This window comes from Balaenoptera musculus, chromosome 8, assembly GCF_009873245.2.
Source record: "Balaenoptera musculus isolate JJ_BM4_2016_0621 chromosome 8, mBalMus1.pri.v3, whole genome shotgun sequence".
Classification (NCBI taxonomy): domain Eukaryota; kingdom Metazoa; phylum Chordata; class Mammalia; order Artiodactyla; family Balaenopteridae; genus Balaenoptera; species Balaenoptera musculus.
Genome location: NC_045792.1, coordinates 19150542 through 19174876, shown reverse-complemented (window position 1 = coordinate 19174876; position 24335 = coordinate 19150542). Strand labels below are relative to the sequence as shown.

General features: G+C 35.6%; 1 protein-coding gene across 1 annotated transcript in view; it reads left to right on the top strand.

The window, feature by feature from the left end:
* LOC118899437 (protein NPAT) overlaps nucleotides 1-24335 on the top strand; it is a 59293-nt gene that overhangs the window by 6992 nt on the left and 27966 nt on the right. Inside the window, exon 2 of the mRNA XM_036861177.1 lies at nucleotides 14513-14631. Coding sequence (XP_036717072.1) covers nucleotides 14513-14631 — 119 coding nt within the window. The remainder of the gene's footprint in view (nucleotides 1-14512; nucleotides 14632-24335) is intronic.

The following is a 24335-nucleotide window of genomic DNA, read 5'->3' as shown; positions in this document are numbered from 1 at the left end:
ATAAATAAATAAATAAATAATCTTTTAAAAAGTATACAAATAACAAATGTTGGAGAGGGTGTGGAAAAAAGGGAACCCTCCTACACTGTTGGTGGGAATATAAGTTGGTGCAGCCACTATGGAAAACAGTATGGAGGTTCCTCAACTAAAATTAAAGTTGCCATATGATCCGGCAGTCCCACTCCTGGGCATATAAACAGATAAAACGATAATTCAAAAAGATACATGCACCCGTATGTTCACAGCAGCACTAGTCACAATAGCCAAGACATGGAAACAACCTAAATGTCCATCAACAGATGACTGGTTAAAGATGTGGTACATGTATACAATGGAATACTACTCAGCCATAAGAAAGAATGAAATAATGCCGTTTGCAGCAACATGGATGGACTTGGAGATTATCATACTAAGTAAAGTAAGTCAAAAAGAGAAAGACAAGTACCACATGATATCACTTATATGTGGAATCTAAAATATGACACAAATGAACCTATTTACAAAACAGGAAAACTCTCAGACATAGAGAACAGACTTGTGGTTGCAGGGGGGAGGAGGGGATGGATTGGGAGATTGTTGGATGAACAACAAGGTGCTACCATACAGCACAGGGAACTATATTCAATATCCTGTGATAACCATGATGGAAAAGAATGTTTTAAATGTGTATGTATGCGTGCATGTGTGTGTGTGTGTATATATGTGTGATTTATTTATTTATTTATATATAATTGAATCACTTTGCTGTACAGCAGAAATTAACACAACACTGTAAATCAACTATATTTCAATTTTTTAAAAAAGCATTCATGTATTCATGGAATTGAAAGACCAGTTTGGCTAGGAAAGACGGAATGACAAGACATAAGGCTAAAGAGGAGATTAGGGTATAAAACAAGTAGAGCCTCATATGACATGTTAAGAATATAGGATTTTTTCTCATTGAGATATAATTCACATACCCCAAAGTGTAAATTTTAGTAGTTTTTAGTACATGTTGTGCTACCATCACCATTATCTTAATTCCAGAACATTTTATCACCCCAGAAAGAAACCCCATACTCGTTAACAGTCACTCCCAATTTCTCCCTTTTCCCATCTTCTGGCAACTAGTAATCTACTTTCTGTCTATAGATTTGCCTATTCTGGACATTTCATGTAAATATGATTATACAGTATGTGGCCTTTTGTGTCTGACTTCTTGAATTTACCAATGTTTTCAAGATTCATCAATGTTTCAACAAGTATAGATAGTTAATTCTTTCTTATGGCTGAATAATATTCTGTTGTATGGATATACCACATTTTGTTTGTCCATTGATGAACAGTAGGTTGTTTCCACTTTGGGGCTATTATTAAAAATGCTGCTGTGAACATTTGTGTACGAGTTTTGTTTGGGCATATGATTTCAGTTCTCTTAGATATATTCCTAGGAGTGGAATAGCTTGGTTGTATGGTAATTCTATGTTTACTGTTCTTGAGAACTTACCATATGGTTTTCAAAAGTGGCTGTACCATTTTATGTTCCCACCAGCAATATATGAGGTTTCCAATTTCTCCACCTTTTTGCCAATGCTAACTACTGTCTGTCTTTTAATTCTAGGTATCCTAATGGGTATGAATTAGTATATCTCATTGTGCTTTTGCTTTTACATTTTCCTAATGACCAATGAAGTTGAGCCTCTTTTCATGTGCTTATTAGCAGTTTGTGTATCTTCTTTGGAGAAAGGTCTGTTCAGATCTTTTGTGCATTTTTTAATTGGGTTATTTGTCTTGTTATTATTGTCTTGCAAGAGTTTTTTAATATATTCTGGATTCTGGTCCCTTATCAGATACATGATTTGCAAATATTTTCTTCCATTTTGTTGGTTGTCTTTTCACTTTCTTTTTTTTTTTTTTTTTTAGAAATTTCATGTAATGTCTGAAACATTTATATTAACATATTTCCATACATATTTCCATACAAATACAAATATAAGATTTTTAGAAATTTCATGTAATGTCTGAAACATTTATATTAACATATTTCCATACATATTTCCATACAAATACAAATATAAGATTTTTAGAAATTTCATGTAATGTCTGAAACATTTATATTAACATATTTCCATACAAATAACCCAATGAAAGTTTAGTATTAGTTGTTTTGTTTGTTTTTTTATACTGCAGGTTCTTATTAGGCATCAGTTTTATACACATCAGTGTATACATGTCAATCCCAATCGCCCAATTCAGCACACCACCATCCCCACCTCACCGCAGTTTTCCCCCCTTGGTGTCCATATGTCCATTCTCTACATCTGTGTCTCAACTTCTGCCCTGCAAACTGGCTCATCTGTACCATTTTTCTAGGTTCCGCATACATGCATTAATATACGATATTTGTTTTTCTCTTTCTGACTTACTTCACTCTGTATGACAGTCTCTAGATCCATCCACGTCTCAACAAATGACTCAATTTCGTTCCTTTTTATGGCTGAGTAATATTCCATTGTATATATGTACCACAACTTCTTTATCCATTCGTCTGTTGATGGGCATTTAGGTTGCTTCCATGACCTGGCTATTGTAAATAGTGCTGCAATGAACATTCGGGTGCATGTGTCTTTTTGAATTACGGTTTTCTCTGGGTATATGCCCAGTAGTGGGATTGCTGGGTCATATGGTAATTCTAATTTTAGTTTTTTAAGGAACCTGCATATTGTTCTCCATAGTGGCTGTATCAATTTACATTCCCACCAACAGTGCAAGAGGGTTCCCTTTTCTCCACACCCTCTCCAGCATTTGTTGTTTGTAGATTTTCTGATGATGCCCATTCTAACAGGAGTGAGGTGATACCTCATTGTAGTTTTGATTTGCATTTCTCTAATAATTAGTGATGTTGAGCATCTTTTCATGTGCTTCGTGGCCGTCTGTATGTCTTCTTTGGAGAAATGTCTATTTAGGTCTTCTGCCCATTTTTGGATTGGGGTGTTTGTTTCTTTGATATTGAGCTGAATGAGCTGTTTATATATTTTGGAGATTAATCCTTTGTCCGTTGATTCATTTGCAAATATTTTCTCCCATTCTGAGGGTTGTCTTTTCGTCTTGTTTATGGTTTCCTTTGCTGTGCAAAAGCTTTGAAGTTTCATTAGGTCCCACTTGTTTATTTTTGTTTTTATTTCCATTACTCTAGGAGGTGGATCAAAAAAGATCTTGCTGTGATTTATGTCAAAGAGTGTTCTTCCTACGTTTTCCTCTAAGAGTTTTAATAGTGTCCAGTCTTATATTTAGGTCTCTAATCCATTTTGAGTTTATTTTTGTGTATGGTGTTAGGGAGTATTCTAATTTCATTCTTTTACATGTAGCTGTCCAGTTTTCCCAGCACCACTTATTGAAGAGACTGTCTTTTCTCCATTGTATATCTTTGCCTCCTTTGTCATAGATTAGTTGACCATAGGTGCGTGGGTTAATCTCTGGGCTTTCTATCTTGTTCCATTGATCTATGTTTCTGTTTTTGTGCCAGTACCATATTGTCTTGATTACTGTAGCTTTGTAGTATAGTCTGAAGTCAGGGAGTCTGATTCCTCCAGCTCCATTTTTTTGCCTCAAGACTGCTTTGGCTATTCGGGGTCTTTTGTGTCTCCATACAAATTTTAAGATGATTTGTTCTAGCTCCGTAAAAAATGCCATTGGTAATTTGATAGGGATTGCATTGAATCTGTAGATTGCTTTGGGTAGTATACTCATTTTCACAATGTTGATTCTTCCAATCCAAGAACATGGTATATCTCTCCATCTGTTGGTATCATCTTTAATTTCTTTCATCAGTGTCTTATAGTTTTCTGCATACAGGTCTTTTGTCTCCCTAGGTAGGTTTATTCCTAGGTATTTTATTCTTTTTGTTGCAATGGTAAATGGGAGTGTTTCCATAATTTCTCTTTCAGATTTTTCATCATTAGTGTATAGGAATGCAAGAGATTTCTGTGCATTAATTTTGTATCCTGCAACTTTACCATATTCATTAATCAGCTCTAGCAGTTTTCTGGTGGCAGTTTTAGGATTCTCTATGTATAGTATCATGTCATCCGCAAACAGTGACAGTTTTACTTCTTCTTTTCCAATTTGTATTCCTTTTATTTCTTTTTCTTCTCTGATTGCCGTGGCTAGGACTTCCAGAACTATGTTGAATAATAGTGGTGAGAGTGGACATCCTTGTCTCGTTCCTGATCTTAGAGGAAATGCTTTCAGTTTTTCACCATTGAGAATGATGTTTGCTGTGGGTTTGTCATATATGGCCTTTATTATGTTGAGGTAGGTTCCCTCTATGCCCACTTTCTGGAGAGTTTTTATCAGAAATGGGTGTTGAATTTTGTCAAAAGCTTTTTCTGCATCTATTGAGATGATCATATGGTTTTTATTCTTCAATTTGTTAATATGGTGTATCACATTGATTGATTTGCGTATATTGAAGAATCCTTGCATCCCTGGGATAAATCCCACTTGATCGTGGTGTATGATCCTTTTAATGTGTTGCTGGATTCTGTTTGCTAGTATTTTGTTGAGGATTTTTGCATCTATATTCATCAGTGATATTGGTCTGTAATTTTCTTTTTTTGTAGTGTCTTTGTCTGGTTTTGGTATCAGGGTGATGGTGGCCTCATAGAATGAGTTTGGGAGTGTTCCTTCCTCTGCAATTTTTGGAAGAGTTTGAGAAGGATGGGTGTTAGCTCTTCTCTAAATGTTTGATAGAATTCACCTGTGAAGCCATCTGGTCCTGGACTTTTGTTTGTTGGAAGATTTTTAATCACAGTTTCAATTTCATTACTTGTGATTGGTCTGTTCATATTTTCTGTTTCTTCCTGATTCAGTCTTGGAAGGTTATACCTTTCTAAGAATTTGTCCATTTCTTCCAGGTTGTCCATTTTATTGGCATAAAGTTGCTTGTAGTAGTCTCTTAGGATGCTTTGTATTTCTGCGGTGTCTGTTGTAACTTCTCCTTTTTCATTTCTGATTTTATTGATTTGAGTCCTCTCCCTCTTTTTCTTGATGAGTCTGGCTAATGGCTTATCAATTTTGTTTATCTTCTCAAAGAACCAACTTTTAGTTTTATTGATCTTTGCTATTGTTTTCTTTGTTTCTATTTCATTTATTTCTGCTCTGATCTTTATGATTTCTTTCCTTCTGCTAACTTTGGGTTTTGTTTGTTCTTCTTTCTCTAGTTGCTTTAGGTGTAAGCTTAGATTGTTTACTTGAGATTTTTCTTGTTTCTTTAGGTAGGCTTGTATAGCTATAAACTTCCCTCTTAGAACCGCTTTTGCTGCATCCCATAGGTTTTGGGCCGTCGTGTTTTCATTGTCATTTGTCTCTAGGTATTTTTTTATTTCCTCTTTGATTTCTTCAGTGATCTCTTGGTTATTTAGTAACGTATTGTTTAGCCTCCATGTGTTTGTCCTTTTTACGTTTTTTTCCCTGTAATTCATTTCTAATCTCATAGCGTTGTGGTCAGAAAAGATGCTTGATATGCTTTCAATTTTCTTAAATTTACTGAGGCTTGATTTGTGACCCAAGATGTGATCTATCCTGGAGAATGTTCCGTGCGCACTTGAGAAGAACGTGTAATCTGCTGTTTTTGGATGGAATGTCCTATATATATCAATTAAATCTATCTGGTCTATTGTGTCATTTAAAGCTTCTGTTTCCTTATTTATTTTCATTTTGGATGATCTGTCCATTGGTGTAAGTGAGGTGTTAAAGTCCCCCACTATGATTGTGTTACTGTCAATTTCCTCTTTTATAGCTGTTAGCAGTTGCCTTATGTATTGAGGTGCTCCTATGTTGGGTGCATATATATTTATAATTGTTATATCTTCTTCTTGGATTGATCCCTGGATCATTATGTAGTGTCCTTCCTTGTCTCTTGTAACATTCTTTATTTTAAAGTCTATTTTATCTGATATGAGTATAGCTACTCCAGCTTTCTTTTGATTTCCATTTGCATGGAATATCTTTTTCCATCCCCTCACTTTCAGTCTGTATGTGTCCCTAGGTCTAAAGTGGGTCTCTTGTAGACAGCATATATATGGGTCTTGTTTCTGTATCCATTCAGCCAGTCTATGTCTTTTGGTTGGGGCATTTAATCCATTCACGTTTAAGGTAATTATCGATATGTATGTTCCTATGACCATTTTCTTAATTGTTTTGGGTTTGTTTTTGTAGGTCCTTTTCTTCTCTTGTGTTTCCCGCTTAGAGAAGTTCCTTTAGCATTTGTTGTAGAGCTGGTTTGGTGGTGCTGAATTCTCTTAGCTTTTGCTTGTCTGCAAAGCTTTTGATTTCTCCATCAAATCTAAATGAGATCCTTGCCGGGTAGAGTAATCTTGGTTGTAGGTTCTTCCCTTTCATCACTTTAAGTATATCATGCCACTCCCTTCTGGCTTGTAGAGTTTCTGCTGAGAAATCAGCTGTTAACCTTATGGGAGTTCCCTTGTATGTTATTTGTCGTTTTTCCCTTGCTGCTTTCAATAATTTTTCTTTGTCTTTAATTTTTGCCACTTTGATTACTATGTGTCTCGGCGTGTTTCTCCTTGGGTTTATTCTGTATGGGACTCTCTGCGCTTCCTGGACTTGGGTGGCTATTTCCTTTCCCATGTTAGGGAAGTTTTCGACTATAATCTCTTCAAATATTTTCTCTGGTCCTTTCTCTCTCTCTTCTCCTTCTGGGACCCCTATAATGCGAATGTTGTTGCGTTTGATGTTGTCCCAGAGGTCTCTTAGGCTGTCTTCATTTCTTTTCATTCTTTTTTCTTTAGTCTGTTCCGCAGCAGTGAATTCCACCATTCTGTCTTCCAGGTCACTTATCCGTTCTTCTGCCTCAGTTATTCTGCTCTTGATTCCTTCTAGTGTAGTTTTCATTTCAGTTATTGTATTGGTCATCTCTGTTTGTTTGTTCTTTAATTCTTCTAGGTCTTTGTTAATCATTTCTTGCATCTTCTCAATCTTTGCCTCCATTCTTATTCCGAGGTCCTGGATCATCTTCACTATCATTATTCTGAATTCTTTTTCTGGAAGGTTGCCTATCTCCACTTCATTTAGTTGTTTTTCTGGGGTTTTTTCTTGTTCCTTCATCTGGTACATAGCCCTCTGCCTTTTCATCTTCTCTATCTTTCTGTAACTGTGGTTTTTGGTCCACAGGCTGCAGGATTATAGTTTTTCTTGCTTCTGTTGTCTGCCCTCTGGTGGTTGAGGCTATCTAAGAGGCTTGATGGGAGGCTCTGGTGGTGGGTAGAGCTGACTCTCACTTTCTTGATAGTATCTTTGGAAGTACAAAAGTTTTTAATTTTGATAAAGTTCAATTTATTTTTTTCTTTGGTTGCTTATTCTTTAGATGCCATATGTAAGAAACCATTGTCTAATCAAAGGTCAAAAAAAATTTACACCTGTGATTTTTTTCCAAAAGTTATAATTTTAGCTCTTATATTTAGGTCTTTGATTCATTTTGAGTTACTTTTTGTATTTAGCATGAAGAAAGGGTCCAACTTCAGTTTTTTGCAGGTGGCTATCCAGTTGTCCCAGCACCGGTTGTGAAAAGACTATTCTTTCCCCCATTGAAGTGATGTGGTACTTTTCTAAAAAATCAATTGACTGTAAAAGCTTAGACTGTTAATTCTTTTCAACTGATCTACATGTCTATCCTTATGCTAGTACACAGTTATCTTGATTACTATAGCTTTGTAATATGTTTTGAAATAGGTAAATGTGAGTCCTCCAGTTTTTTTGTTTTTGAGATTGTTTTGCTACTCTGTGTCCCTTATATTATTTCCTTACAAATTTTAGGATCAGTTTATTAATTTCTGCAAAAAAGGCAGGTGGGATTTTGATAGGGATTGTGTTTTATGTGTAGGTCAACTTTGGGAGTATTGATATTCTTCAGGTCCATGAACCCAAGATATCTTCCCATTTATTTAGTCTTATTTAACATCTTTCAATGTTTTCTAGTTTCTAGTGTAGTCTTATTTTGTTAAACTTATTTCTGAGTATTCTTTTTAATGCTATTTTAAATAGAATTGTTTTCTTAATTTCATTTTTGGATTGTTCATTGCAAGTGTATAGATATACAGTTGATTTCTGTATGTGCATCTTGTATCCCACAGCCTTGCTGAAGTCATTTAAAATTTTCTATATGTGACATCATCTCATCTGGAAACAGAACTGACTTTTGGTTTCATTGATTTTTCTCTGTTTTTTAACTCTCTATTTCTTTCTTTTTTTCTCTCTCTAATATCCATTATTTCCTTCCCTCTGCTTCCTTTGGGTTTAGTTTGCTCTATTTCTAGTTTCTTAAAGTGCAAGGATAGGTTATGGATTTGAGATCTTTTATCTTTTTAATACAGTTATACAAATAAGCAATACTTTAGCTGCATCCCATAAGTTTTGGTATGTTGTATTTTTGTTTGCATTTATCTTAAAATATTTTTTACTTATTTATACTTTGACCCTTTGATTATTTAGGAGAGTGTTTAATTTCCACATATTTGTGAATTTCCCATTGTTTCTGATTTCTCATCTCATTCCATACTCAGTATGATTTCAGTCTTTTTTCATTTATTAAAGACTGGGCAATTAGAAAAATTGAAATAACAAGCATCCAGATTGGAAAGGAAAGAGTCAAATATCTCTATTTTCAGATTAGTTGATGTCTTGCCCAGGCTAGAACTTTCAGTACAATGTTGCATAGAAGTGGCAAGAGCAGACATCTTTGTCTTGTCCTTGATCTTGTGGGGAAAGCTTTGAGTCTTTCACCGTTGAATATGATGTTCACTTATCTTAATGTCCACTTTGTCTAATACTGGTGTAGCCTCTCCAGCTGTCATTAGGTTACTGCCTGGATGGTGTATCTTTTTCCATCCTTCTATTTTCAACTAATTTGTGTCTTTAATCTAAAGTATGTCTATTGTCAAGAACATATATAGTTGGATCATATTTTTATTCATTCTGTGAGTCTCTGCCTTTTAATTAGGTGCTTAGTCCATTGCCATTAAATGTAATTACTGATTATGTGTGGATTTTGTCTGCCATTTAATTATTTGTAGTCTATACATCTTTTTTTTGTTGTTGTTCGGCTATTCCTCTAGTACTGCCTTTTTTGTATTGAATAGATCCAGTTTAACATTCTAATTTCATTGTTGTTTCCTTTTTATTTTTTATGTTTAAGTTATTTTCTTTGTGATTGCTTAGAGATTACAGTTAACTTAAAACAATTCTATTTGGATTAATATCAATTAGTTTCAATAGTATATTAAAAATTTTGCACCTTTATAATTCCATTCCCTTTCCCCTTCTTTTTGCTGTTAAAATAATATAAATTACATCTTCATATATTGTATGCCCATCAAGACAGATTTATAATTGTTGCTGTATGCAGTTGTCTTTTTTTTTAACATTTTCCCCCTTTTTTTAATTTATTTTTATTTTATTTTATAATTATTATTTTTTTTTGGCCACATAGCGTGTGGGATCTTAGTTCCCCAACCAGGGATGGAACCCACGCCCCCTGCATTGGAAGCGCAGAGTCTTAACCAGTGGAGTGCCAGGGAAGTCCCTGCAGTTGTCTTTTAAAGCAGAGAGGAGAAAAAGGATTACAAACAAAAATCATTTATACTATTTTATTCTTGCCTGTGTAGTTACCTTTACCATTTTTCGTTAATTTTTTAGTGTGGATTTGACTTTCATTTTAGTCTGAAGGACTCCCTTTAATATTTCATATAGGGTAAGTCTGTTAGCAATGGATTATTTCAGTGTTTTTAATCTGGGACTATCTTAGTTTCTTAATTTTGAAGAAGTCATGATAGATAATAGAATTCTTGGTTTACTTTTTTCTGTCAGCACTTTTAATATGTCATCTCACTGCCTCTGGCCTTCATGGTTTCTAATGAGAACTCAGCTGTTAATCTTACAGAGGATTCCTTGTATGTTATAAGCCATTTCTCTTTCCACTTTCAAGATTCTCTCTTTCGATAATTTATGATATGTCTAGCTATGGATCTCTTTGAGTTTATCCTACTTGTAGTTTTTTGAGTTTCCTGAATAAGTAGATTGATGATAGTTTCCTAAAAGTTTGGGTGTTCTCAGCCATTATTTCTTCAAATATTCTTTCTACCCTTTTCTGTCTCTTAGTTCATTCTGGGACCCCCCAGAACATATGCTTATGCTGGTACATTTGAAAAAGTTTCACAGGTCTCTGAGACTGTTCACGTTCATCATTCTTTTTTTGTTTCTGTTCCTCATACTGAATAATCTCATTTGATCTATGTTCAAGTGCACTGATTCTTTGATCTTTCTCCTCAAATCTGCTATTTATTGGCAAATTTTGTACTTCAGTTATTATGTTTTTTTTGTTTTCAACTCCAGAATTTCTACATGGTTTTTTAATTTCTTTCTCTTTTATTTCTTTTTGATAGATGTTCTCATAATTTTGTTTAGATATTTAGGCATAGTTTTCTTTAGTTCTCTGACCTTATTTTAAAAAGCTGAAAGTTTTAAGTCTAGTGCCTTGGCTTCCTTAGTGACAGTTTCTACTGACCACATATTTTCCCCTTGTTTATTAGCCATACTTTCTTGTTTTTCTGCATGTCTCATAATTTCTTTATTGAAAATTGAGAACTTTAAAAGTTTTCAATTGGTATAGTGGTAGAATGTGACAACTTTTGTAATCTGATTCACTTCCCTCCTTCATGTTTGTTATTGCTCTTTGTTGTTGTTTAGCAGGGTTTTTTTTTAACAATTAATCTCCTGAACTAATTATATAAAGTCTATATTCTTTGAGTTTATATTCTCTGATTGGACAATGATTTCCTTAAATGCTTGGAGTCAATAAATCTCCCACTGTTTGCTAAGGGGCTGTGTGTACAGTGGGGTATGCTTCAACATTTAGCTAAGCATTTGACAGCTTTGCCTTAGCCTTCACTTCCTGCTTGTCAGAGGCTTATGGTCAGCCAGAGGTGAGTGCTTAGGGCTTTGTCAGATCTTTTCTGAATACACATGCTACCCTACATTTGTACATGGCCTTCTAGTGTCCCAGGAGTATGTCAGAGCTTTTAAAATCTCCCTACAGACTTCTCATTCCCCAGCTTTTCTTTTTTGAGTTTGTTTGTTTGTTTAGCTTGTTGTTTGTCCCAACCATTATTTCTGTCATAGGCAGCTGTAGTGTTAACCAGTTTCTGCTGATTGATTTAACAAAAACACCTCCAAGGAGAAGGTTTACACAGGGTGAACTTTGATTCAATTCAAAGACAAGCCATGCAAGTGAGGTTTTTCATGGAGTTGTCACACAAATCAAATAATGACAGTTTCTGGGAATGGGACTTGGGAAAGATTCCAGCTTCATCTGATCTGTCCGTTTTCTGCTGGGCTGCTGGTTTTCACTGCATTTGCAGGCTGTTGATTTTCAAGTATACCACTCAGTTGGAGAGATGAGCATGAGAATAGAGGAAGTTAAAATGCCACAGTGTTCATTGTCCTTACTGACATTCAGCCATTTTTCTTAATAAATGCTCACAGATTTTTTCTCAAGACATTGATTATTTTCAGAGTTCTGTAAGAGTTTAATAACTTGTGCCAGTGTTCTCATTGCTTTTATAGAGGAGAGGACTTTTGGAGGTCCTTAGTCTTCCATTCCTGCTGAAGCTGCTCAGGATTTAGAAGTTTAACCTGAGAGCTGTGGGAAGTGATGTGAACCCTTCAGCTTTACACAAGGAAATAACTTAACCAGATTTGATTCACAAGTCAAGGCAGGTGTGATGCCTCGTAGATAAAGTATCTTACTCTGGAAGAATTTAAGTGCTTTTTTTCCCCAAAGCCACAATGCTTATTTTAACACAATAGAATAAGAACCTGGTCTCCTGATATCCTATCTAGTGTTCTTTTTCTGCTATACTACTGCTTATAGAGTTGGTTAGTTGAACCCCAGTGATGCTAAGAAATAAAAAAACAAGGATAGGATGCTAGTCAAGACAGTGTTCATATATATGAAAGTACAAAGCACTGGTACATGATATTGTTTCATAAATGTCAGTTAGGTGTGAATGTTAAAGTTCTGGTTGAAATAGTTAATGCTTTGGTTCCCAAAGGGCAGAAATTAAAAAGCAAAGCAGTGCCTTTCTTACATTTCATACAAAGTAGGTCTTCTCTTCATTTTTTTTTTAAACCATTAGGCAAATAAGTGACATATGCAGGTAAATTGCAAAGTTGAGAGAATGTAATTTTTTTCATAATCCAATAAGTTAATTTATACCGTCTACTCACCTAGTTAATATGGAGGTTACGGAGTAGAACATTTATCACTTATTGGTTCTCTTGTTATTTATTGTTACTTTATTGTTTCTCCTGTAAGCATTACTGGGCAGTAATTGCACTTTATCAAACACCTTATTTTTCTGGGTTAGCTAGAGTTTCTGGGGGTTTTGGTTTTTTCCAGTTTTATTGAGATGTAATTGATATGCATCACTGTATAAGTTTAAGGTGTACAGCATAATGGTTTGACATAAATATTGTGAAATGATTGCTGCAGTAAGTTCAGTTAGCCTCTATCATCTCCCATAAATACAATAAAAAGAGAACGCAAAAAAAAAATTTTTTTTTTCCTTGTGATGAGAACTCTTAGGATCGATTAAATCTCCTAACAATTTTCATATATATCATACAGCAGCGTTAAGTATAGTCACTTACTATATTGCAATGTACTTACAGTCCCTAGTATTTACAGTTGACCCTTAAACAACACAGATTTGAACTGTACGGGTCCACTTACATGTGGATTTTTTTTTCAACAAACACATACTACAGTACTACACAATCCATAGTTGGTTGAATATGCGTATGTGGACCTCGGATTTGGAGGGCCAACTATAGTTATACATGGATTTTTCGACTGTGTGGAGGGTCGATGCCCTTAGCCCCAGCATTGTTCAAGGGTCAACTGTATTTATCTTGTAACTGGAAATTTGTACCTTCTGACCACCGTTTTCTGATTGCCCCTCCTTCCATCCCCTGCCTCTGGTAACCACAAATCTGGTCTCTTTTTCTGTGAGTTCAGTTGGGGTTTTTTGTTTTTGTTTTTAAGATTCCACATATGAGTGAGATCATATAGCATTTGTCCGTCTTGGCCTAAGTTATTCCACTTACCATAATACTCTCAAGTTCCATCCATGTTGTCCCAAATGCCAAGATTTCATTTTTTTTAATTAATGGCTGAATAATACTCCATTGTGTGTATATATATACCACAACTTATTTATCCATACATTCATCAGTGGACGCTTAGGTTGTTTCCATGCCTTGGCTATTGTAAATAATGCTGCTGTGAACACAGGGGGCACAGATATCTTTTCAAGATAGTGGTTTTTCTTTCCTTTGGATATATTCCCAGAAGTGGAATTGCTGGATCATATGGTAGTTCTATTTTTAATTTTTTGAGGATCCTCCATACTGTTTTCCATAGTGGCTGTATCAGTTTCCAATCTGACCAACAGTACACAAGGGTTCCCTGTTTTACACATCCTCTCCAGCATTTGTTTTCTGTTGTCTTTTTGGTGATGGCCATTCTAACAGGCATGAGATGATATCTCATTGTGATTTTGATTTGCATTTCCTAATGGCTAGTGATGTTGAGCATCGTTTCATGTACCTGTTGACCTTTTATGTATCTTCTTTGGAGAAATGTCTATTCATGTCTTTTGCCACTTTTTAATTGGATAACTTGGTTTCTTGCTCTTGAAATTTATGAGTTCTTTATTTATTTGGGTTATTAACCCCTTATCAGATAGATATGAGGAAATATTTTTCCCATTCCATAGGTTGTTTTTTCATTTTGTTGATGGGTTTCTTTTGCTGTGTAGAAGCTGTTTAATTTAATATATTCCAAGTTGTTTATTTTTTATTTTGTAACTTGTGCATTAGGTGTCAAATCCAGAAAATCATTGCCAAGACCCATGTCAAAGGGCTTTTTTCCTGTTTTCTTCTAGGAGTTTCTTGCTTTCAGGTCTTATGTTTAAGTCTTTAACCCATTTCAAGTTAATTTTTGTGAGTGGTGTTAAGATAAGGGTCTAGTTTCACTCTTTTACGTGTGAATATCCAATTTTTCTAGCACCATTTGTTGAAGAGATGGTTTTCTCTCCATTGAGTATTCTTGACTCCCTTGTCAAATTTAGTTGACCGTTTATGCTGCGGATTTTTTCTAGGCTCTTAATTCTGTTCCACTGATCTATTTGTCTGTTTTTATGCCATTACCATACTGTTTTGTTTACTATGGCTTTATAGCATATTAGCTAGAGTTTTTCTTCTCAAACAGCTGTTTTATGAATTCTGCTTTGTACTGCAGCACAAACTGGTGTTTCAGGCAAGGCTGTAGAATCCCATCATGTTCACCTGAAGTTACATTTATGATATGAAACTGCTGTAGTATTTTCAACAGCAGTTTTAATTGAAAGTTCAGAATTTACTGAAATTACTGAGTTACATTTTATTTTTCCTTTAGGTTACTTACAACAAGAGAACCTTACTTCTACCTGCCAGGCTTTTATTTTGGAAAGTTCAAATTTAAAAGAATATGCAGAACACTGTACAGATGAAGGTTTTATCCCAGCCTGCTTACTGGTGAGTGATTTGTTCTTTAAGGAAATATTTCATCATTGACCAACATATAAGACACTATAAACATGGTCTTAAAAATCAGCTCATTAGCAAAATCAGAATGGGCAGAAATTTGATAGTTTGTATTCGTGCATGAGTGGAAAGACCTAAAGAAGGCCAGCTCTTCTTTTCATACATTTATGTCTAAGCTGGGAAGTGAATTCCAGCTTTGACTTTGAGAATCAGTTTCAAAATGACACCCTCATTTCTAATTAGTTTCACTACTGCTTGTTTTGGGGCTTACTTGTTTACTGCCTGTTATGGACTAAATATTTGTATCCCTCCAAAATTCATATATTGAAACCCCACCCATCAGTGTGATGGTATTTAGAGGTAAGGCCTTTGGAAAGTAAATAGGTTTAGATTAGGTCATGAAGTTGGGACCCTCATGATGGGATTTAAAAAGTGAAAGAGAGAGAAATGTCCATGTGCACACACATCAAGAAGGGGGATGTCTACAAGCCAGGAAATAGGTCCTCACCAGGAACCAAATCATCTGCCAACTTGATCTTGGATTTCCCAGCCTGCAGAACAATGAGAAACAAGCCACCTGGTCTATGGCATTATATAGCAGTCCAATCTTTCCTATATTTGCTTTTCCTATAGTTGCTTCCTTCAGACAAATATAAAACATATTTTTTGATATCTTGTTGTCACCTCTTTTTTAGATATCACTAGACCAGTAGAGCATTGTTTGGTATATAATGGGTATATGCTAGAACTACATTATTTGAAATGGTATGTTGTCATTTTATTTTAAACATGGGTCTTTAGATTCATTTCAACTGTCACAGACAACATGATTATCTATGGAGGAAACCTAAAAAAACCTACAAAACTGCTGGAGGTTAGCAAGGTCACAGGATACAAAGTGTATGAAAGTCCATCATATTTCTTTATACCTACAATGAACCATTGGAAGTGGAATTAAAAAAAAAAATACCATTTACAGTAGCACCCAACAAACAAACAAAAATAAAATACTTAGGTAATACATCTAACAAAATATGCGTAAAATCTGTATGCTAAAATCTACATGAAAGAAATCAAAGACTTGAATAAAAAGAAAGATATACTGTGTTCATGGAATGAGCAACTCAATATTGTTAAGATGTCCATTCTCCAAATTTTGATCTATACATTTATTAGTCAAAATCCCAACAAGTTTTTTGTTTGTTTTTGTTTTGAAATGGCCAGTTATTGACTATGTCTGATCTGCAAGTTACCATTTACATCCTTTTGTTGTTCACATAGTTTTTTCAAGAATAAACAAACAGAAACTACATCTAATCCATTCATTTAAGGGGGATGGCTAACAGTGTGACACAGAAAGCACTCTGTTTGCCTAAGGGAAATAGAGTAAGTCCCCTACATACGAACCTTCAAATTGCAAACTTTCAAAGATGCGAAATGCTACTACCCAGACATCACTGGATCGTTTTTTCAAGAGGATAGATGGAATTGAATCCAGCAAGGAACCAGAACCTGTGCCATCAACGTCAGGCGTGAGTGAAATTGCAGTTTGCCCTCCGTCTCCTATTGCTGATGGTCCTTCAGCTCTACCATCTCCCACCTCCTCTCCCTCCTCCAGTTAGTAACTCTTCTTGCCTGTTGACTCAATTCCAGACCCTGTATGCCAACTATTGTACTGTACTACTGTACTTTTCAAGGTACTGTACTGTAAGATTAAAAATGTTTTCTTTATCTTTTGTGTTTGTTTTTTATGTATTATTTGTGTGAAAAGTATTATAAACCTATTACAATATAGTACTATATAGCTGATTGTGTTAGTTGGGTACCTAGGCTAACTTTGTTGGACTTAACGAATGTGCTCTCAGAATGGGACTCATTCATATGTAAGGGACTTACTGTAATCAGCTTTCACTTTGATACCAATTAGGAAGTGATTTTCCTAATTTACTGAATATCTACCAGGCGCATACTCAGCATCAGCAAATTGATGATAACATTTTACAAGAGTGATCCAGATCCACAACTCTTTTGACAGCAGGACCTAATTTGAACTGATATTTATAGCCCTTTTTAAAAATCCCACTCTGTAACTATTTATCCATTTAGTTGTAGAAATATTAATTTTAGATTGTGGGATGCTGCCCCAACCCCACAGGAGTTATTACATAATACACAGTTTATGTCCATGTATAATAGGCATTATCTCAAAATCTGAAAAAATCTGAAATTTAATACACATTTGGGAGTGATGCTGATAACAGGGGGGGCATTGCATTTGTGGGAGCAGGAGTTTATGGAGAATCTCTGTACCTTCCTCTCGATTTTCTTGTGAACATTAAACTGCTTTTAAAAATTAAATAAATAACACATATGATCCCAACAGTTTCAGGGATTTTGGATCTTCACTGCAAATGATTTGATACTCTTGGGCTCTTCATTTATTTAATGACAATAATTTTAAAGAATGAGAGTATTCAGAGAAAAATACTCAATAAACTTTTTATTAGACTTTTTTTAATTCACAATATCATAAGTTGTAATCCAGAGTTAATTTATCCTGTCTGCCAAATACTTTATTATATTTGTAAAGCTACCAAAAACATTGTTCATAAATCCAAAGAAATCCTAATCACATTCTTAACATTAACTTGCAGTCCAGTATCAGATTTGCTTGTGTTGAATTGGTTTATTGACAATAGCTGATTTTTGTTAAAGTAGCACCCACTTAAAAGATCATTGATCACTTTATCATTATGAAATGCCTTTCTTTGTCTTTGTTTTAAAGTCTGTTTTATCTGATACAAGCATTGCTACCCCAGCTTTCTTTTTGTTTCCATTTGCATGGAATATTTTTCCATCTCTTCATTTTTACTCTTTGTGTGTCTTTAGATTTGAACAACTGAGTCTCTTGTAGACCGTACATAACTTCATACTAGCTTTATAGTGGGTGATCCACTACCTTTACTATGTGTTTGTCTCTACCAGTGAGATTTTTTTCTTTCATAATTTTCTTATTTCTAGTTTTGGCCTTTTCTTTTCCATTTAAAGACGTCCCTTTTTTTTTTAATTTTTTAATTTATTATTTATTTATTATTTTTATTTTTGGCTGTGTTGGGTCTTCGTTTCTGTGCGAGGGCTTTCTCCAGTTGTGGCGAGTGGGGGCCACTCTTCATCGCGGTGCGCGGGCCTCTCACCATTGCGGCCTCTCTTGTTGCGGAGCACAGGCTCCAGACGCTCAGGCTCAGTAGTTGTGGCTCACAGGCCCAGTTGCTCTGCGGCATGTGGGATCTTCCCAGACCAGGGCTCGAACCCGTGTCCCCTGCATTGGCAGGCAGATTCTCAACCACTGCGCCACCAGGGAAGCCCTAAAGACGTCCCTTTAAACATTACTTATAGGGTCAGTTTAGTGGTGATGAACTCCTTTGGCTTTGTTCATCTGGGAAACTCTGTCCTTCACTTCTGAATTATAATCTTGCCAGGTAGAGTATTCTTGGTTGTTCGGTTATTTTTTCCAGCACTTTCAATATGTTGTGCCAGTCGCTTCTGGCATGTGAAGTTTCTGCTGAAAAATCCTCTGATCATCTTATAGGGGTTCTCTTGTATGTAACTAGTTGTTTTTCACTTGCTGCTTTTAAGATTCTCTGTTTCTCTTTAACTTTTGACATTTAAATTATAATGTGTCTTGGTGTGGGTCTTTTTCGGTTCATTTTGTATGGGACTCTTTGCTTTCTGTATTTGGATGTCTTTTCCTTTGACAAGTTAGGGAAGTTTTCAGCCATTATTTCTTCAAATAGGTTTTCTATTTTCTCTCTCACTCTTCTCCTTCTGGAATCCCTATTATGGGAATGTTAGTGTGCATGACGTTGTCCCAGAGATCCCTTAAACTATCCTCATTTTTTTTCAATCTTTTCTGTTTTAATTGGGTGATTTCTACTACCTTGTCTTCCAGATTGCTGATCCATTCTTCTTTATTCTCTAATCTGTTGATTGTCTGTAGTGTTACTTTCACTTCAGTTATTGTATTCTTCAGTTCTCATTGGTTCTTTTTTATATTTTCTCTTTGTTGAAGTTCTCACTTGAGTTCATCAATTCTTCTCCCAAGTTCAGTGAGCATCCTTATGATTATTACTTTAAACTCTTTAGCTGGTAAATTGCTAATCTCTGTTTTGTTTAGTTCTTTTTCTGAGGTTTTATCTTGTTTTGTTTGGAAGGTATTCCTTTGTCTCTTCATTTTGCCTAGCTCTCTGTATTTGTTTCTATGTATTATCCTGGTCTTGAAAGAGTGGCCTTATGTAGAAGGTGTCCGGTGGGCTCAGTGGTAGAATCCTCCTGTCACCAGAGCCAGGTGCTCCAGGGGTATCCACTGTGTGGGCTGTGTGCACCTTCCTGTTGTGGTTGGGCCACAGCTGCTGTGGGTGTGGTGGTGGGCAGGGCTGTCCTTCAAACTGGGGGTCTGAGGCCCAGCCACTACTGCTGCCAGCTTGCTGATGTGCAGTGCTGGCCTCTTGGAGTAGGAGCACAGGTACCACTTAAGTAGTGTTGTGGAAGAATAATCCAAACAGTTCTTAAGAAGGATATGTTCAAGGACTCACATTACTCGACCTTAAGACTTACTAACCAGCAATAGTAATCAGGATTGAGTGGCATTAGGAGATAGTTAGGCATAAGATCAGTGGAACAAATTAGAGTCCAAATGTGATTTTTTTGACAAAAGCACAAAGGCAATTCACTAGAGAAAGGATAATCTTAACAACAAGTGGTGATGGAACAATTAGACATCCAGATTTTTAAGAAAAGAAGAAGAAGAAGAACCTTTACACATACTTCATACAAAAATTAACCAACAGTGGATAATAGATCAAAATGTAGAACATAGAACTATAAGACTTTCAGAAGAAAACATAGGAGAAACTGTGCAATCTTGGTTTTGGTAATGAATTTTTAGACATGAAGCCAAAAACACTGACTAAAAAATGAAAATTTGATAAATTCAACTTTATAAAAATTTAAAATTTTTGCTCTATAAGAGACAATATTAAAAGAATGACAAGCCGTAAGCTAGGAGAAAATATTTGCAGCTCTGAAAAAAGGATTGTGCCCAGAATATATAGGAAGCTTTTTTTTTTTAACTGAATTTTTTCTTTAGTGGGCAAGAGATCTGAAGACCTTTCCCCAAAGAAAATATAGGAATGGCAATAAGCATGTGAAAAAAATACTCCAAATTATTAGTCATTAGGAAAATGAAAATTAATATCCCAATCAGATACTGATACATACATATTAGAATGACTACTATAAAAAACAATTTTTAAAGTTTGTCAGATTCTTGGTGGCAAAGATGCAGAGCAACAAAAACTCTTATTCATTGCTAATGACAATGCAAAATCATACAGCCGCTTTGCAAAACAGATTGGCAGTTGTTTATAAAGTTAAACAACTGGGCCGCACGTGACCCAGCATTCATACAACCAGATATTTACCCAAGTAAATTGAAAAACTTATATTCACACAAAAACTTACATGCTCATGTTTTTCTGTGGTGGTCAAAAACTGAAAATAACCAAGATGTCTTTCAGCAAGTGAATGAATAAGCAAACTGGTACATTCCTACTAGTAAGCAGTAAAAAGCAGCACTATTGATTCATATAATAACATGAATGAATCTTAAATTCTTCTGAATTCTTCTAAATTAGCAACTTTAACAAGTAAATTAATATATTATAGATAATGGGAGCGAGGTTTCTCACTCTGTGAGAAAGAAAGTACAAATAAGAATAAGAATGAGACCTGTAGCGTTAAATTATATAGTCAGAGATATCAGTATGAAGTTATGTTTATTTTAATATATGTACAGTTATATACAGAAATACAGATTTTTTTTGTATATGTGGATTAGCATATCTGTGTGTTTGTGTAGCTCTGTGTGCTGTGGGGGCCTAGCTGCAGTAATACCCTAGTAACTACAAGCAAATCTACCACCCAAATTTTTACTTCTCATGGTTCTGGAGGCTGGAAAGACCAAGATCAAGTGCCCCTGTTTCAGTTCCTGGTGAAGGCTGTCTTCCTGGCTTATAAACGACCACCTGTTTGCTGTTACCTCACATGAATTTATGTGGACATAATTCATTGTATAGCATTCATTCAGCAATTGTTTTTTTAGCTACTAAAAATAAAGCAAGGTATAATGATCAAGTTAGTATTAGGTGTATCCCTTAACTTCTCAGACTTTAAATAACACAGAAGCTACTGTACCACAAGCAACTCTGTCACTAAAATGGACAACCTAGAAGAAATGGATGAATTCTTAGAAAGGTACAATCTCCCAAGACTGAACTAGGAGGAAATAGAAAATATGAACAGACCAGGGACTTCCGTAGTAGTGCAGTGGTTAAGAATCCACCTGCCAATGCAGGGGACATGGGTTTGAGCCCTGGTCTGGGAAGATCCCACATGCCGCAGAGCAACTAAGCCTGTGCAGCACAACTACTGAGCCTGCGCTCTAGAGCCCACGAGCCACAACTACTGAGCCCACGCACCACAACTACTGAAGCCCACGCACCTTGAGCCCGTGCTCCACAACAAGAGAACCACCGCAATGAGAAGCCCACAAACCGCAATGAAGAGTAGCCCCCGCTCTCTGCAACTAGAAAAAGCCCGCACACAGCAACAAAGACCCAATGCAGCCAAAAATAAATAAATTAATTAATTAAAAAAAAAAATGAACAGACCAATCACAAGTAATGAAATTGAAACTGACTAAAACACTCCCAACAAACAAAAGTCCAGGACAAGATGGCTTCACAGGTGAATTTTGTCAAACATTTAGGGAAGAGTTACCTATCCTTCTGAAACTGTTCCAAAAAATTGCAGAGGAGGGAACATTCCCAAACTCATTCTGTGAGGCCACTATGACCCCAATACCAAAACCAAAGATACCACAAAAAAAAATTACAGGCCAGTATCACTGATGAACATAGACGCAAAAATTCTCAACAAAATACTAGCAAATCAAATCCAACAATACAGTAAAAGGAATCATACACCATGATCAAGTGAGATTTATCCCAGGGAGGCAAGGATTTCCAGTATATACAAATCAATCAGTATGATACACCACATCAAAAAATTAAAGAATAAAAACCATATGATATCTCAGTAGATGCAGAAACAGCTTTTAACAAAATTCAACACCAATTTATGATAAAAACTCTCCAGAAAGTGGGAATAGAGGGAACCTACCTCAACATAATAAAGGCAGTATCTGACAAAACTACAGCTAACATCGTACTCAGCGATAAAAAGCTGAAAGCATTTCCTCTAAGATCAGGAACAAAAACAAGGATGCCCACTCTTGCCACCTTTATTCAACATAGTTTTGGAAGCCCTACCCACAGCAGTCAGAGAAGAAAAAGAAAAGGAATCCAAATTGGAAAAGAAGAAATAAAACTGTCACTGTTTGCAGATGACGACACTATACATAGAAAATCCTAAAGATGCTACCAGGAAACTACTAAACTCATCAATGAATTCAGTAAAGTTGCAGGATACAAAATTAATACACAGAAATCTCTTGCATTCCTGTACACTAACAACAAAAGATCAGAAAGAGAAATTAAACAAACAATCCCATTTACCATCGCATCAAAAAGAATAAAATACCTAGGCATAAACCTACCTAAGGAGGCAAAAGACCTGTACTCCAAAAACTATAAGATGCTGATGAAAATAAATCGAAGATGACATGAACAGATGGAAAGATATACCATGTTCTTGGATTGGAAGAATGAGTATTGTCAAAATGACTGTACTACCCAAGGCAATCTACAGATTCAGTTCAATCCCTATCAAATTACCAATGGCATTTTTCACAGAACTAGAACAAAAAATGTTTTAATTTGTATGGAGACACAAAAGACCCCAAATAGCCAAAGCAATCTTGAGAAAGAAAACCGGAGCTGGAGGAATCAGGCTCCCTGACTTTAAACTATATTACAAAGCTAGAGTCATCAAAGCAGTATGGTACTGGCACAAATACAGAAATACAGATCAGTGGAACAGGATAGAAAGCCCAGAAATAAACCCACACATTTATGGTCTATTAATTTACGACAGAGGAGGCAAGATTATACAATGGAGGAAAGACAGTCTCTTCAATAAGTGGTGCTGGGAAAACTGGACAGCTACATGTAAAAGAATGAAATTAGAACACTCTCTAATACCATACAAAAAAATAAACTCAAAATGGATTAAAGACCTAAATGTAAGGCGGGATACTATAAAACTCCTAGAGGAAAACATAGGCAGAACACTCTTTGATATAAATTGCAACAATGTTATTTTGGATCCATCTCCTAGAGTTATGGAAATAAAAACAGTAATAGACAAATGGGACCTAGTTAAACTCAAAAGCTTTTGCACAGCAAAGAGAACCGTAAAGAAAATGAAAAGACAGTCCACAGAATGGGAGAAAATATTTGCAAATGATGCAACCGACAAGGGATTAATCTCCAAAATTTACAAACAGCTCATGCAGCTCAATATCAAAAGAATGAACAATGCAATCAAAACATGGGCAGAAGCCCTAAATAGACATTTCTCCAAAGAAGACATACAGATTGCTAAGAGGCACATGAAAAGATGCTCAACATCGCTGATTATTAGAGAAATGCAAATCAAAACTACGAGATATCACTTCACACCAGTCAGAATGGCCATCGTCAGAAAGTCTACAAACAAACGCTGGAGAGAGTGTGAAGAAAAGGGAACCCTCCTACACTGTTGGTGGGAAGGTAAATTTGTACAGCCACTATGGAGAACAGTATGGAGGTTCCTTAAAAAACTAAAAACAGCTACCATATGATCCAGCAATCCCACTCCTGGACACGTATCTGGAGAAAAACGTGGTTCAGAAGGATACATGCACCCCAATGTTCATTTCAACGCTTTTTACAATAGGCAAGGCATGGAAGCAACCTAAATGTCCATCAGCAGATGCATGGATAAAGAAGATGTGGTACATATATACTATGGAATGTTAGCCATTAAAACGAATGAAATAATGCCATTTGCAGCAACATGGATGGACCTGGAGATTATCATACTAAGTGAAGTAAGTCAGACGGAGAAAGACAAATATATCACTTACATGCAGAATCTTTTAAAAAATGATATAAATGAACTTTTTTACAAAACAGAAACAGACTCACAGAGAACGAACTTACGGTTACCAGGGTGGGGAGGGGAGGAGGAGGGATTGATTGGGAGTTTTGGATTGACATGTACACTCTGCTATATTTCAAATAGATAACCAACAGTGACCTACTATATAGCACAGGCGACTTTGCTCAATATTCTATAATAACCTACATGGGAAAAGAATTTGAAAAAGAATAGATACATGTATATGTATAACTGAAAAACTTTGCTGTACATCTGAAACTAACACAACATTGTTAATCAACTATACTCTAATATAAAATAAAAAAATTTTTTTAAATGACACAGAAGAATAAAATAGGGATCTGCTATGAAAGTTCAGGAGGGGGAAGGGAAGTAATCTCCTATGTGTTAGACATTGTCTTAGATACGTTACATTTATCGTCAATCTTCACCACAAAAGATTGTATTAATTAAGAAGTCATATGTCTTAAGTCATTAGGAAGTCATCTCTATATATGAAAGTAAGCCTTAGAAAA